Here is a 14,018-nt window from a genome sequence, read left to right as displayed (position 1 = left end):
AATTTATCTTTATGTTTACTTCCCATTTATCCATTCACAACGCTGTAGACATTTATAAATGTATATTGTATATATAAAGCAAAATATCATAAATGTACAGCATGTAATAAAGTATAAATACAACATGTTAAATTAAATATATGCATTCCTATATGCAAATTTCTAAAATTGAGTGTTGTAAAAACAATATTACAATTGTATGGTTATTGCATAATCTTAACAGACTTATAAATATCTAGCGTTTGAGTTTTCACTGGTGATGCCCATATATTCAAAAATTCCAAAGTCTTGCTACAAGGTTAATTAGGCTTAACTGATCAAAGAGTCATTCCAGAAAACTGAGAAAAGAAACAAAATAATGACAATTCACTAACAGTTAACTTAGTGATTGCAACAAATAATGAATCTTGTTGAGGAAAATTTAAGATTTTTGAGATTAAAAACAAATAACATTTCTCTGTGCCCTGCCCATTGCAGTATACCATTAGCAATCATCTTAATGCTGATAGAATGTTTTCACATTTTTGTTGCCAGTATCACATTAGTATTGGATTTAACAGTCCTCATGAGCCATATTGTATTTGAGAATTAGAGGTACATCAGATGCATGTCGATACAGTAGCTCGCCTCTTGTTGCATGCATCAGTCTGTGTGAACTCATGCATGCCTGATGTCTCCTTTTGTCTGTTATGCTCTGTTTTGTCCACCCTGTCCTTTCGGGATCCCTGCCTGCCTTCCGCATGACCACGCAAAGCACAAACTTGCTAACAAACATTCAGAAGTATGTGCTGCTTCTTTGTTTTCAATGTATTTACTGTAGGATTTCCCTTGGGGTGGGCGTTGTCAGAAATGGATAGGTGGGAGGTTTGCAAGTAAGAATGAAAGCCTTGAATGTTTTACAGGTTAGACCGGTTTATATATGGTTAATCCTGAAACCAGTCTAACAAACTCAGGAATACTATTCAATATCATCATGTGAACCATTTCATGTCCATGGGTCACACAGTATTATCATTATATTTATCTACAGAGTGACTAACTTCCGATGAACAAATTACCTTTTCAGGCCTTTCGTGACGTTTAATGGCCATCCACCCTGTGACTGGAGCCCTGAGTAACTGCTGCTAAGCTGTTTTAGATGAATGCTCTTCTTGCACTCATTCAGTTTACATTTACCTGCATATAAAGAATATAAATGGAGGATATATTTCCAAATATAAACTGGTTACTCGGTTTAATGGCATTACTACATGAAAAGAATTGCCAAAAATGCATTATTTGGTGTTTTTCAATATTTTGTTTTGTACGTCTACATGTATGGCGTATGTGTATGCCAAGATATACACAGACTTGCCAACTTAATACTGTACAGAGGCTTTTAAATCCAATAATTAGCTCTCACTGCTGACTTTACTAGTTTCCTTAGATGGCTGTTCATAAATTTTGTTAAATGTCAGCAGTCTGAGACTCTTGATTATTCTTTAAAATTTATGCTAGCTCTCTTCATGTTGTTATTGACATCCTTGATGAAGAGATAACCGTGACACACTGCATTTCAGGTAAATCTGGACACCACTCAGCTCTGGAATGCATTTTTACATGCATTACTGCCAAATGTATAACACAGTAAGATAATCAAGTTCTGACTACCCAGAACAATCATGTCTTTTTGTTGTCTTCTGGTAAGGAAATGAAGCTGTATACTTCAGCTGCCAAACATTGTTGAATTGTTTCCTTTGTATGTGTTATTGTGCCAAAACAATTGCATTATGGTCTGCATTCGGTATGGCCTCCCCCACCCCTTTCCCCCTCAGTAGCACTTCCTCCCCTTATTGATTATTTTCATGTCCTCAGTAATTTTGTGCAGTAGACAAAATAAATATCTAAATCACTTGCATGTATAGCAGTGATGGAGAAAAATATTTTTTCCCATGTTGTCCCTCATTCCCTCCCCTCAAAGCCCTCTTCATCATGGTCTGTTAAAATGTCCTAAGTAATGCAGCACTTTTAATCATTTCATACTTTAAAGAAATAAAGGAGTAACCAACACTGGTATGTGTTTCAGTGACTGTACAGACAGTATGCATATGTTTTGGCACTGTTGAGTTATTATTGAAAAGGCTGGAGCTCTGACTGTTCATCTGTGCTAGACATTAGATAGTAGCTTCTTTACTAGTTAAATTGGAACAACAGCAAGCTTTATCTTGAATAACTCAGACTGAAATAAATACCCACATTTCTCTTTATGTCACTTTGATTACAGTTAGAATTTTTTCCTTTATTTTTTGGGAACAGCCTACTGTTAGTACGTAAAACATGCATTTATCTTTCTTTAATCAAACCGTGGCACTAGTTTAGACATTTAAAGATTTTGGCTCAGTAACCGCAGTTTTGCTTTTGGAGAATTAATTGCACTTGTGTCCCATTCAGTGCCTTAAAACACTTGTTTTATCCAGTTCTTTTCTATTTGTGACTGCTGACAATGTTCAGGAAATCCATTCCACTACTGTACCTAAAATGGCTGTGAATCTTTTCAGTAATATAGTTCAGCAGTGATTGTCTTGGTCCTTCATACATGTATGCCCAGAAAATGTTAAGTTTATGACTTTAGGAATAGGTATTCTGTTTTTCAATACCGGAACTCCTACTGAGGCTAGGTTACTGAGTGGGAGACCTCCTAAATGAAGTCCTATTGTAATGTTCTATTGATAGTGCATTTTTTGACTATGGCTGCTGTGAGCACAGTAATCCATTGAAACTGCTTTCAGTACACCAAATTATATTATCAGCTATCTTTAGTCAATAGAGTATAGTGGCTGAACCTACACTTATGTTCTCTGAAGTGCACCAGCCTTTTATGGTTGAAAGCCTTCCTGTCTCGTGGCTTATTCAAGTACACTTCAGCAATGACGCTTGAGGATTTTTTGAAGATATCCTTAATATTCCATTATATTCATCGAGCTACAAAAATGTTATAAGCAGAGTATGCTAAAAGATGAATGCTTACAAGTTTCCAAATACATATTGTTTATACGTAGTTGGCTGTTATTGAAAATGATAGATAGCTTTATTGGAAATTCTTCATTCTTGAATATATTCTTAGATTCCAACAATGTTCAGTGTTCCAGTTGTTGCATGCCAGGTATAAATTGGTTCCACATAATTGAATTATATTGGTATTAATCAGTTAATTTAATCTAGTCAGATTAATATTGACTACTTTTCATCTACATTTTGAACTGTCAGCTCTCCGCCTATAAGTATCTCACTGATGACATCATTTTTTTGGGTGCTAATATTGCATTCTTTCTTTTTGTCAGTTCGCCGTGTTCCTCCTCGCTTCTCCATTCCTCCCACTAACCATGAGGTTATGCCAGGGGGCAGTGTCAACCTAACTTGTGTGGCTGTGGGGGCACCAATGCCATATGTCAAATGGATGAGTGGAGTTGTGGAGTTGACGAAGGAGGACGAAATGCCTGTGGGTCGTAATGTTCTGGAGCTCAACAACATCCGTGAATCTGCCAACTATACCTGTGTGGCCATTTCCTCCTTGGGGATGATTGAAGCCTCTGCACAAATTACAGTCAAGGGTAAGGAATATGACTCCTGAGTTTAGCGTTGCTGTTATATTCACTATTTTGAATCAGCCTGACATGCTCACATTGCACTGTAACTTTGAAATCAGTAGGGCATGACTGATCACAGTATACCATGGTCCTCACAGTTTTCTTGCATAATGTTTTATGTAATATTTCTCAGTGTTTCTCAGGCACATTCTTATGCTTGTTCAGATTAATCTGATCAGTACATTCAGTGTTATATTACTACTGTTACAGTCATTCCCATTGTTTGCAGGCTTTTACATTGTTTGCTGTATTATCCAAATGTCAGTTATTTAAGTTGAAAATGTGGTATGTCATATAGTCTGAAATGGAAGAGACGAAATGTTTTAAATAAATGAGGTCAAGTTTGTAGTATATAAATTTTTAATGTTCCACGTGTCTGTATCTGTATAGAAAAGTTCCCCGTTCTTACAAAACTCTGCCATTGCCCGTGTTGAGTAACTTTAATATTTATTTGAAAAAAATGCAGATTAGGTTGACTATTAGATAGATAGATAGATAGATATACTTTATTAATCCCAAGGGGAAATTCACATACTCCAGCAGCAGCATATTGATAAAGAACAATATTAAATTAAAGAGTGATAACAATGCAGGTATAACAGACAGACAATAACTTTCTATAATTTTAACGTTTACCCCCCCCCCCCAGGTGGAATTGAAGAGTCGCATAGTGTGGGGGAGGAACGATCTCCTCAGTCTGTCAGTGGAGCAGGACAGTGACAGCAGTCTGTCGCTGAAGCTGCTCCTCTGTCTGGAGATGATCCTGTTCAGTGGATGCAGTGGATTCTCCATGATTGACAGGAGCCTGCTCCGTACCCGTGCTCTGCCATGTATGTCAAACTGTCCAGCTCCATCCCTACAATAGAGCCTGCCTTCCTCACCAGTTTGTCCAGGCGTGAGGCATCCCTCTTCTTTATGCTGCCTCCCCAGCACACCACTGCGTAGAAGAGGGCACTTGCCACAACCATCTGATAGAACATCTGCAGCATCTTATTGCAGATGTTGAAAGACGCCAGCCTTCTAAGGAAGTATCGTCGGCTCTGTCCTCTCTTGCACAGAGCATCAGTATTGGCAGTCCAGTCTAATTTATCATTCAGCTGCACTCTCAGGTATTTATAGGTCTGTACCCTCTGCACACAGTCACCTCTGATGATCACGGGGTCCATGAGGGGCCTGGTCCTCCTAAAATCCACCACAAGCTCCTTGGTTTTGCTGGTGTTCAGTTGTAGGTGGTTTGAGTCGCACCACTTAACAGAGTCCTTGATTAGGTTCCTGTACTCCTCCTCCTGCCCACTCCTGATGCAGCCCACGATAGCAGTGTCGTCAGCGAACTTTTTCACGTGGCAGGACTCCGAGTTGTATTGGAAGTCTGATGTATATAGGCTGAACAGGACTGGAGAAAGCACAGTCCCCTGCGGCGCTCCTGTGTTGCTGACCACAATGTCAGACCTGCAGTTCCCGAGACGCACATACTGAGTATGTATAAAAACACATACATTATTTGACAATGTGGCACCGTTGTCTTTCCAAGCTGTACCTTTAACCAGGAAAGGGAACTGTAAATATACAATTTATACAATTTTTAATTTAATACATATTAAAGAATTGAAGAAGGCAGTTGCCCATTCTATAGCTATTTAAATGTATAATGTCTGGGATGTTAGTGTCCTTCTAATTTAAAAAAAAATGCATATCAGCAAAGTAGTTTAATGGCTGTCGCTGCTGCCTCATTGACCCAGCATCCTGTGTTCGAATCCTGAATGCTGCACCATGTAAAACTGAACTGTATTAAAAGTTTGAGGATGTTAAGTTAGTTACATTATCAATATTCCTGTTTTTCTCAAAATCAACAGTATACTGTCTTCAGTGTGTTATTGACATGTTCAGTCATACAAACAGGTGGTGTCGTGGAATAAACGTTGTAGTGAGTGGCAAGAATTTTTAAGGTCTATCTTTGAGGCATAAAGAGGAGCATAGTTGGGGACATTTACCTGAATATACTTCGTAATCATCGGTATTCTTATTCTAAACCAAAATCTAAACCTTTAAATGAAACATTAGTCAAATGCAGGAATTCTTTTTGCCTATTTTTTGCATAATTAATGTGCTATTTGGTGTTAGAGAGTTATACTAATTTCCAAAGTGCTTTATTGCAGCAAATATGCTGTATTCGCCAAATATTTTTCTGGAAACTTGCCATGCAGATGGGACATCAACCCCCAGACTATATAACGTAGACCCTAATAGTGGGCTCAAAATTGAAGGAAACTTGAGAATACATTTAAACACAAAACACTCATGCAGAAGGAAAAAGGAAATGTGTCCATGTATTCATGTCTTAAGGGTAATGTCTTTTTGTATGAATTTTTATGCGGCCTGTATGTAATATGTAAGCCTACCCTTTTAATAATAATATCCAGAAAGGAGTAAAGAGTCCATATGCGTTAGTGTTGCATTTATTTGGTCGCAGTGGTAGTGAACGAGCAAAATCATCAGGGAAAATAAAATAAACTTTCCTTTTCAGTTTGAGAGAGGTATCTGCTATCAAAGAGAATTAATGCTTTCTGACTACTAAATATTTTACTGTTCTGATATTTTATTTTATTAGTTTTATCTCAGGGGAGCTCAGTGATGCAGTAGTAAACACTGCTGCTTTGCAGGTCCAGCATATTCAACAGATGTTTCCCTAGCTATTAGGAGTACTTTAAAGACCATTGTTTGATAATAATCCACAAAAAAGATAGTTCAGTTTATCCTTCCCCGTTGGCATCAAGGCATTTTGATAAGTTCAACAAAGTTTCCAAACATTTCCACTGTTTTGCTGAACTTGAGGCAAAACTAACTTGGTGGGGTTCACTCATCAATATTAGAGAACTAAGTCACTTACTATTTCCTTTGTTTGAGTCAAAGCTGAGACACTTTGGTGCACCTTTCAAAATGCAATCGTGCCAAAGCACTTCATCTACAACCATCTATTGAAGAAATGAACAATGATGACAATAAAAATTAACAACATACCAAAGCCAAATGAAACGTACAAATGAATATTAGTGTGTTCCTGACAGTTACTTAATTGTAATAATGGTAGAAATAACAACAAATGAAAATGATTGATTAATAACACATTGAAACAAAAGCACAATGCAATTATCAAACATAAATTCTGAAGCTCCTTTTCAAGAGCATAGGAAAATGGTAATATGCAATCAGAATGCTAAAAGTCACGTGAAACATGATCGATTTACAATTGTATAAAGAAAGGTTCAAATACCACTCAGTTTCAGCTAGAGACATTACAATCATTATTAAAGACACATACTCAGTATGTAGCTGTAACATTGCAAATCTCAATTGGTTTGCACTGTAACAGGCAACGCTGAAAGCTTAGGGGAAAAACAGCAATAGCTTGAAAACAACTATTGTTTATAGTGCAGCATTAGGAAGTGTGTTACTTTAATTCAAAAGGTCTTTTGCATTTAGCAGAGTTGGTGAATATTTGTTAGTTTTGTCTTTGTTCTAGTCATGTAAAGTCAAATGTTTCTGTTTATGTTCTTTTAAGTCAGCATTAAATGATGCGACTTTTAGTATTATTAGTTATTTCTTCCAGCGTTCTTATTACTCTCATCAGCAGATTACAAAATTGTAAACTTCAGTGTGAACGGATTTTCATGATACATACTGTGTTAATCTCCTTTTTTATTGATCTTTGTCCTTTGCCAAAAATAAACCGTTCACAAGAATGGATGGTGGCCCTGAGTTTCATTGGTTTTTGCTTACATTCACTTGTAAGGTTCATATTTTTGTAAGTTAAATTTGCCTGCATAGTTGAAAATGAAATTGAGTTAATACACCTTGGAATTTACTAATTTTCTCTTTTTCTGATAACTCAAGACCTGACATATTTGCAATCACTTCTAATAGATACAGTATATCCTATACTCGTTTCTCTCTCTTATGTTTTCCAGCATTGCCAAAACCACCATCAGTACCCATAGTTACAGAGACTACAGCTACCAGTGTCACTTTGACCTGGGACTCTGGAAATCCAGACCCTGTATCCTACTATGTTATCCAATACAAGGCTAAGTCTTCAGATGGGGGCTACCAAGAAGCAGACGGAGTGGCCACTACAAGATACAGTATTGGAGGTCTTAGCCCATTCTCAGACTATGAATTTCGGGTACTAGCAGTCAATAATATTGGAAGGGGACCTCCGAGTGACATAGTAGACGCTCGCACTGGTGAACAGGCTCCCTCTTCTCCTCCTCTACGGGTGCAGGCTCGTATGCTAAGTGCTAGCACAATACTTGTGCAGTGGGAGCCTCCAGAAGAGCCAAACGGGCAAATTCGAGGATATCGTGTCTATTATACTATTGACTTGCAGTTACCATTGAATGCTTGGCAGAAACATAACACAGATGACAGTCGCCTTACCACCATCTCAGGCCTCGCTACAGGCTCCACTTACAGCATCAGAGTTCTTGGCTTCACGTCTGTGGGTGATGGACCACCTTCTGATGTCCTTCAAATTAAAGCCCAACAAGGGGGTGAGTATTTCAATTTCCTCCCAATGAACATTTTAATGCTTACTGGCAGTTTGTCCTTTTCACTCCTTTGTTTCTGGCACTTCAGCCTAAAAAGCAGGTGAGTTACGGCATTAGCTTTAGTTATATCACTGTAGAAATTGATCTTGTCTGACCCTTTGTAGTGTACTTGTAAGCAGAGAGGTCCCACCCTAGCCAACTTTCCCAAATACGATTTGCGGACCACTGTTGCAGTAGATGTCAACTAATAGAAAGTTAACAAATTACATTAATATAGCTTTCTTCTTTTAATCTTTTTCACAATTACATGGTAATTGTTTTTTATTAAAAGCATTGTTAACTGTGGTCCGCATACTGAGTAAACATAAACTATTCTATGAGGTTAAACAAGTCAATTTTCCTGGCACTCCCAATACAGAAGCACATTGCACCAATGAGCTACTTTTGAATAATAGCTCTTGTTTGTTTTTTGATTTGTTAACTTTCTCTGATTCTGAAGAAACCCAGGAAAACAACAAATACATTTGTTTTTTTAGTTCATTTTAAAAAAAACTTTTCCATATATAAACATTAAGTTTCTGCCGATGATCTTTTGCTACAGAGTTTAATTTTTTAATTTGATTCCCAGCTAATTCTTACGGTATTATAGCCATTCCACAGTTGTGTTGTATTCCACCTGCTTCAGTTAATCAAAACGTTTAATGAGTAGTCTGTTACATGAATTAGATTTGCAGCTCTGTAATGTGGCTCCTTCTTGTCCAAGCCAGTCACTGCCTTGTGAATTTACACTTTACTCGGATGGCCAGTAGGATGCATCTGGAGCCCTGGCAGCAATTCTCCTGCGTCACTTGATGAGTAGTACATTACACAGTGATTTTTCTGCCCGTTAGTTTAATTCATTTTACACTGTAAGAAGAACTATCCATATTTCCTAAATAGGCCACAGTGTTCATTGATGTATATAGGTTATTGTGCTCATTTTCTTCCAGTTCTTATAATGCATATGAAAAATGCTCCCTGCCACACGTATTTATTTATTTAATAGTTATGCCTAAATTAGATACTATATTTAAGCCAAATGATATAAATTCAAAATTGAATAGATTTTTAGTGTATCTCTTCCAGAAAAAGTTGACTTCCTCATAGGATTCCACACATTTGTGTATCTCCTCAAACATTTCTTTACAGTTATTTAATTTCAGGACTGTCTACTGCCAGACAAATAACATACTTAATAAAATAGGCAATAAGCTCAGAACCCACACACACACACACACACACCCCAACTAAGAACCCCACACACCCCCACTAACTTTTTTTCTTTAACCTAAAACTGACAGCTGACAACTGATGAAGGCAGGTCCAGCTGTGCTAGCAGTGGGTGGTATAACTGCTAGAAAGTAATTCCCACAACTTGTGAACTCCAATCACTGTCTCTTAAGGCCCGTATATCTTGTTAATTTGATCAAATCATTTTGAGATTTGTCAGTATCTCTCCAGTCTTATAATCCTCACCATTCATAATCACACATAACAGCTTGAGGGTGGTTTGGTTCATGGTGCAGTTTTCTAATATCATCATAACCTCCTCCACATTCACAATGAAAAAAAAAACTACACTAATGTAGTTTGGAAATTTGTTCTAAGCCTTACATTCAGCTCTACGTTGACTTTGACATCTTCTGCCATAAACACAAAGTCATAAATGGCCACATTAGTATAATAGTAATCCTTGTGAGTAAGAACTTTAAGGGCTTTCTGTAGTACTAGCTCTGTGCTACTTGTCTTAGACAAGTTGAACTCTTTAGTTATCGATGTAAACACATTTTAATGTCTGCAGTACACCATGCAATTCATATGGGATTCGTAAAAGCAGTGTTAATGTTTGTGATGCGCCATCTTTTAAAAGGACAAATTTAGTGCATTTTGTTACTAAAATGTTTGTGATGCGCCATTTTTTGAAATGACAAACATAGCAACTGGACTGACACACAGACACTTATCCTTTTATTAAGGTGAATATCAGTGATTTACTAGTACTTTTGTTAGCAGCTTAGTTCAGTAAAATACAAGTACATGCATTAAAAGTAGGCGCTATAAAAGTCATTATAAATCTGAAGGCCAAAGAATGTGCTTAAGATCGTCTTACAGAGCAGTAATGTACGAATCTGAATCTTGGTAACCCATATTCCAAAGTGTTGCCAGTGTTATTTCCAGTTCATGATTGCCTTCAGAGCATATTAAAATATGTGCAAACAACCCGCCCTGGTTAACACTGCAAAGTAAATTAGATTCTCAGAGAAATAACTGTTAAAAACATAATAAGTAGAACATTCAAAAAAGATTATATAATAAATACAATCAAGCCAAGACTTAATACAAATCAAAGATCGAGCAAATGCTATGTGGGATCCAACCCAGGAGGTCTTGGCAAAGCATTAAAATAAGAACTGTTCAAACCTCATGACATAATTGTTCTACATACAGCTAACCATGCCAAGGGACCGTGTCTCACTTTTTACTATATTTCATGATGCAATTCTCATATGAGTAAGAAGAGGACATTTAAATGCTCATCACTACAAGCTACATCAGGCATGCGCAACCTTTCCGCTATTGACGGCCGCACTACAGACTTTTTACTTTAATAACGGCCGCACTACAGACTTTTTACTTTAATAACGGCCGCCAGTAAGTCCAAGTAAACTTAATAATGTTTTATGATTTATGTAAAAATTTACAGATTACACATTAAAACAGAGTATGATATATCTGACAATATTCAATTTACTGGTCTACATATGTAAAAAAATGTCTACGAAACGTCATATAGGACAAAAAACCTTTACAGCAATTGTTTCAGGAAGTTTGGAAAACATCGCCATTAATGGCTTCCTTGCTCTTGCATGTTTGCAGACAGACTTGCAAAGTCAGGGGACTCGCTGGAGACCATTAGCCGTATTCCAGACTCTAGATTGCTGTCTACCAATCGGGTTCGGTACTTGTTTTTCAGATATTTCATTCTGGAAAACGCTGCTTCGCACATATGATGACCGTTTGCTAATGGCGATAGGCAGTGTATGGACTTAGCCACAAGGCCGTACAGGCGTACACTCCCATTTCCTTCTCAGTTCCATATTGGCTAGCCGCTAGTCACGTGACTTCAAATGTACTCCTGGGTGTCAGCCCATTTCAACCGAACTTAATATTCAAGTAAGCAAATCAGCTTTCGGCGTCACCATACCGACCCGGCCGACAAAGATTCCGCGGCGTTGAGACCCCTTACTCGCTGGAGTCCAGAGACCCTACACCTGCACGGCCGCCATCACGTACACTTTAATATACACGTCCACGGCCGCCAAAGTCCTTGCCCACGGCCGCATGCGGCCGTACGGCCGCAGGTTGCGCACAGCTGAGCTACATGAATATTGTATTTTCTGTTGTCAGTATAAGGAAATAATTTGGATCAGGCCTTCCAGTAGGTGTCATTCTTCAAAAGTGTTTGTTACACAAAACACCTAAAGAGCCAAAGCTAATGGTTTCAGGTGAATTGCAAAGACCTCCATTGAAGTGTTTTGTTTTCTCTTCTTTCAAAAAACGGAAGCATCACATTATATACATCTGCAACTCCCACAACCCAAAGACATGATGGGATTAAGTGGATTGGCCTCTGGTATGTTTATGTGTGTGTTCACCCTCCGATGGGCTGGTGCCCTGGAATTGTTCCCGCCTTGTGCCCATTGCTTGATGAGATAGGCTCCTATCTACAGTACTTGTGGAGCTTCTCTAGAGAAGCAGGTTTAAAAAATAGACGGATAGGCGGATGGATGGAACTTCACTCAAAACGATGTCAAAGATGGTGCAGTGGATCCTATGCTCACATGTGTAGTGATTAATATTAAATTATTCTGCATGTACTGTATATTAATATTTGTGTAGTGGACCACTAACCTTTTGTCAGAAAGATCGCAACATGTAATACTGAATATTAATTAATCTCTCATCATCACAACATCACATCAACAAAAGAATGCCTCAAACATGTTTTATCTCCACAGTTCTTTACTCACAGTGCACTATGGAAATAAATTTGAAATCTAATAGAAAAAAAAAAAAACACACAACACTATATCTGTCACAGTCAATTTTCCTGGCACTCCCTATACAGAGGCACATTACACCAGTGGATTATGTTTGAATAATAGCTCTTGATTTGTTAACTATCTCTGATTCTGAAGAAACATGGGAAAACAACATATACATTTATAATTTTTTAGTTCATTTTATTAAGCTTTTCCATATATAAACATTACATTTCTGTATTCAGTTGGAGGGGTTTTGAGACTTTACAGTCCAAAAAAGGTATAAGTATGATTAGTTGAATAGATGAAAAAATTGTGAGGAATCCTTCACATCTGTCTATATATTCTCTGAATGTGGCTTGTCATGGACCCTTCACATCTTGTTTTTTGGAGAACTGGATTCCTCAGTAATAGCAAAAGGACCCCGGATTACTTACCTGTGACCTGCCTTTGTAAACTTTGAAATAGAAGCACCAATACATTAGGCCAATGGTATAAATGTGATGCTGTGTCGTTGGTATATGTCTTCAGTGTTTTTAGTCCTTTTTGTATGTTACATTACTTGTAATGTACAGTGTGAATACCTTTAGAGTCTATGATGAAGTCAACTATTCATATTAAAACTAAAGCCAGGGCATGAAACAGAGTGATATAAACACATTGTGAAAATGTACTAGTTAAATATACAGTATTGTCCTTCTGCTGTTTAAAATATTAATGTGCATTAATATGTAGAACAAATGTGTAAAATGCTTGTTTATGGTAATTTACTCAGATTTCGTTTCTGAACAAATATAATTCCAAATTATTGTCCATTACTTTATTATTTTACTTTGCCCAACAGGATTGATAAATGGTGTGGAGGTCTGTTAATTTTATAGATAATATCCATCCATCCATTTTCCAACCCGCTGAATCCGAACACAGGGTCACGGGGGTCTGCTGGAGCCAATCCCAGCCAACACAGGGCACAAGGCAGGAACCAATCCCGGGCAGGGTGCCAACCCACCGCAGGACACACACAAACACACCCACACACCAAGCACACACTAGGGCCAATTTAGAATCGCCAATCCACCTAACCAGCATGTCTTTGGACTGTGGGAGGAAACCCACGCAGACACGGGGAGAACATGCAAACTCCACGCAGGGTGGACCCGGGAAGCGAACCCAGGTCCCCAGATCTCCCAACTACGAGGCAGCAGCGCTACCCACTGCGCCACCGTGCCGCCCTATAGATAATATGTTCAAGGCAAATTTTATAATACAATTGTGTGTAAGCATGGTCATTTTGATATCCTTTTAATTTTCTTTTTTATTCCATTTGTATAAAGTTTTGCGACAAGATCCCACATCAGAAACTGGAATCATGTCTCATATTTGTCTAATGTGTTGTTAATACACGCCAATATGGAGCCCCCTGCTTGGGTCTAAACATGTATAACATTATTACACCTAATGTTAAAAAAGAAACAAATGATACAATACATTTTTCTTGAGAAATTGAGCCCTTTATCTCTACGTTAGAAGAAGCAGTTCCCCTGACCTTCTATCAAAAGATGATGACGCAGTCTTAAACTTTAAATCAAAAGGTTGCATGGTTAAATATATCTCACTTGTTAAAGGGTGACATCTCAGCCATTTTTTTGCTGTAAAATCCCTGTACTTTGCATTAAAAGATTTTTTTTAATGTTCCATGAGACTGAGATAATTAATATTAATTTTTTGATTACTCTATTGTGCTGTCTTTTTTGTGAAATTAGCTA

General features: G+C 37.7%; 1 protein-coding gene across 14 annotated transcripts in view; it reads left to right on the top strand.

The window, feature by feature from the left end:
* ptprfa (protein tyrosine phosphatase receptor type Fa) overlaps positions 1–14,018 on the top strand; it is a 589,562-nt gene that overhangs the window by 451,424 nt on the left and 124,120 nt on the right. For all 14 annotated transcript variants that reach the window (XM_051933282.1, XM_051933291.1, XM_051933287.1 and 11 more), the window contains 2 exons: positions 3,321–3,590; positions 7,592–8,173. In XM_051933282.1, the coding sequence (XP_051789242.1) occupies positions 3,321–3,590; positions 7,592–8,173 (852 nt within the window). The remainder of the gene's footprint in view (positions 1–3,320; positions 3,591–7,591; positions 8,174–14,018) is intronic.

Source organism: Erpetoichthys calabaricus, chromosome 10, assembly GCF_900747795.2.
Source record: "Erpetoichthys calabaricus chromosome 10, fErpCal1.3, whole genome shotgun sequence".
NCBI classification, from domain to species: Eukaryota; Metazoa; Chordata; class Cladistia; order Polypteriformes; family Polypteridae; genus Erpetoichthys; species Erpetoichthys calabaricus.
This window is presented reverse-complemented; position numbering and strand designations above follow the sequence as displayed.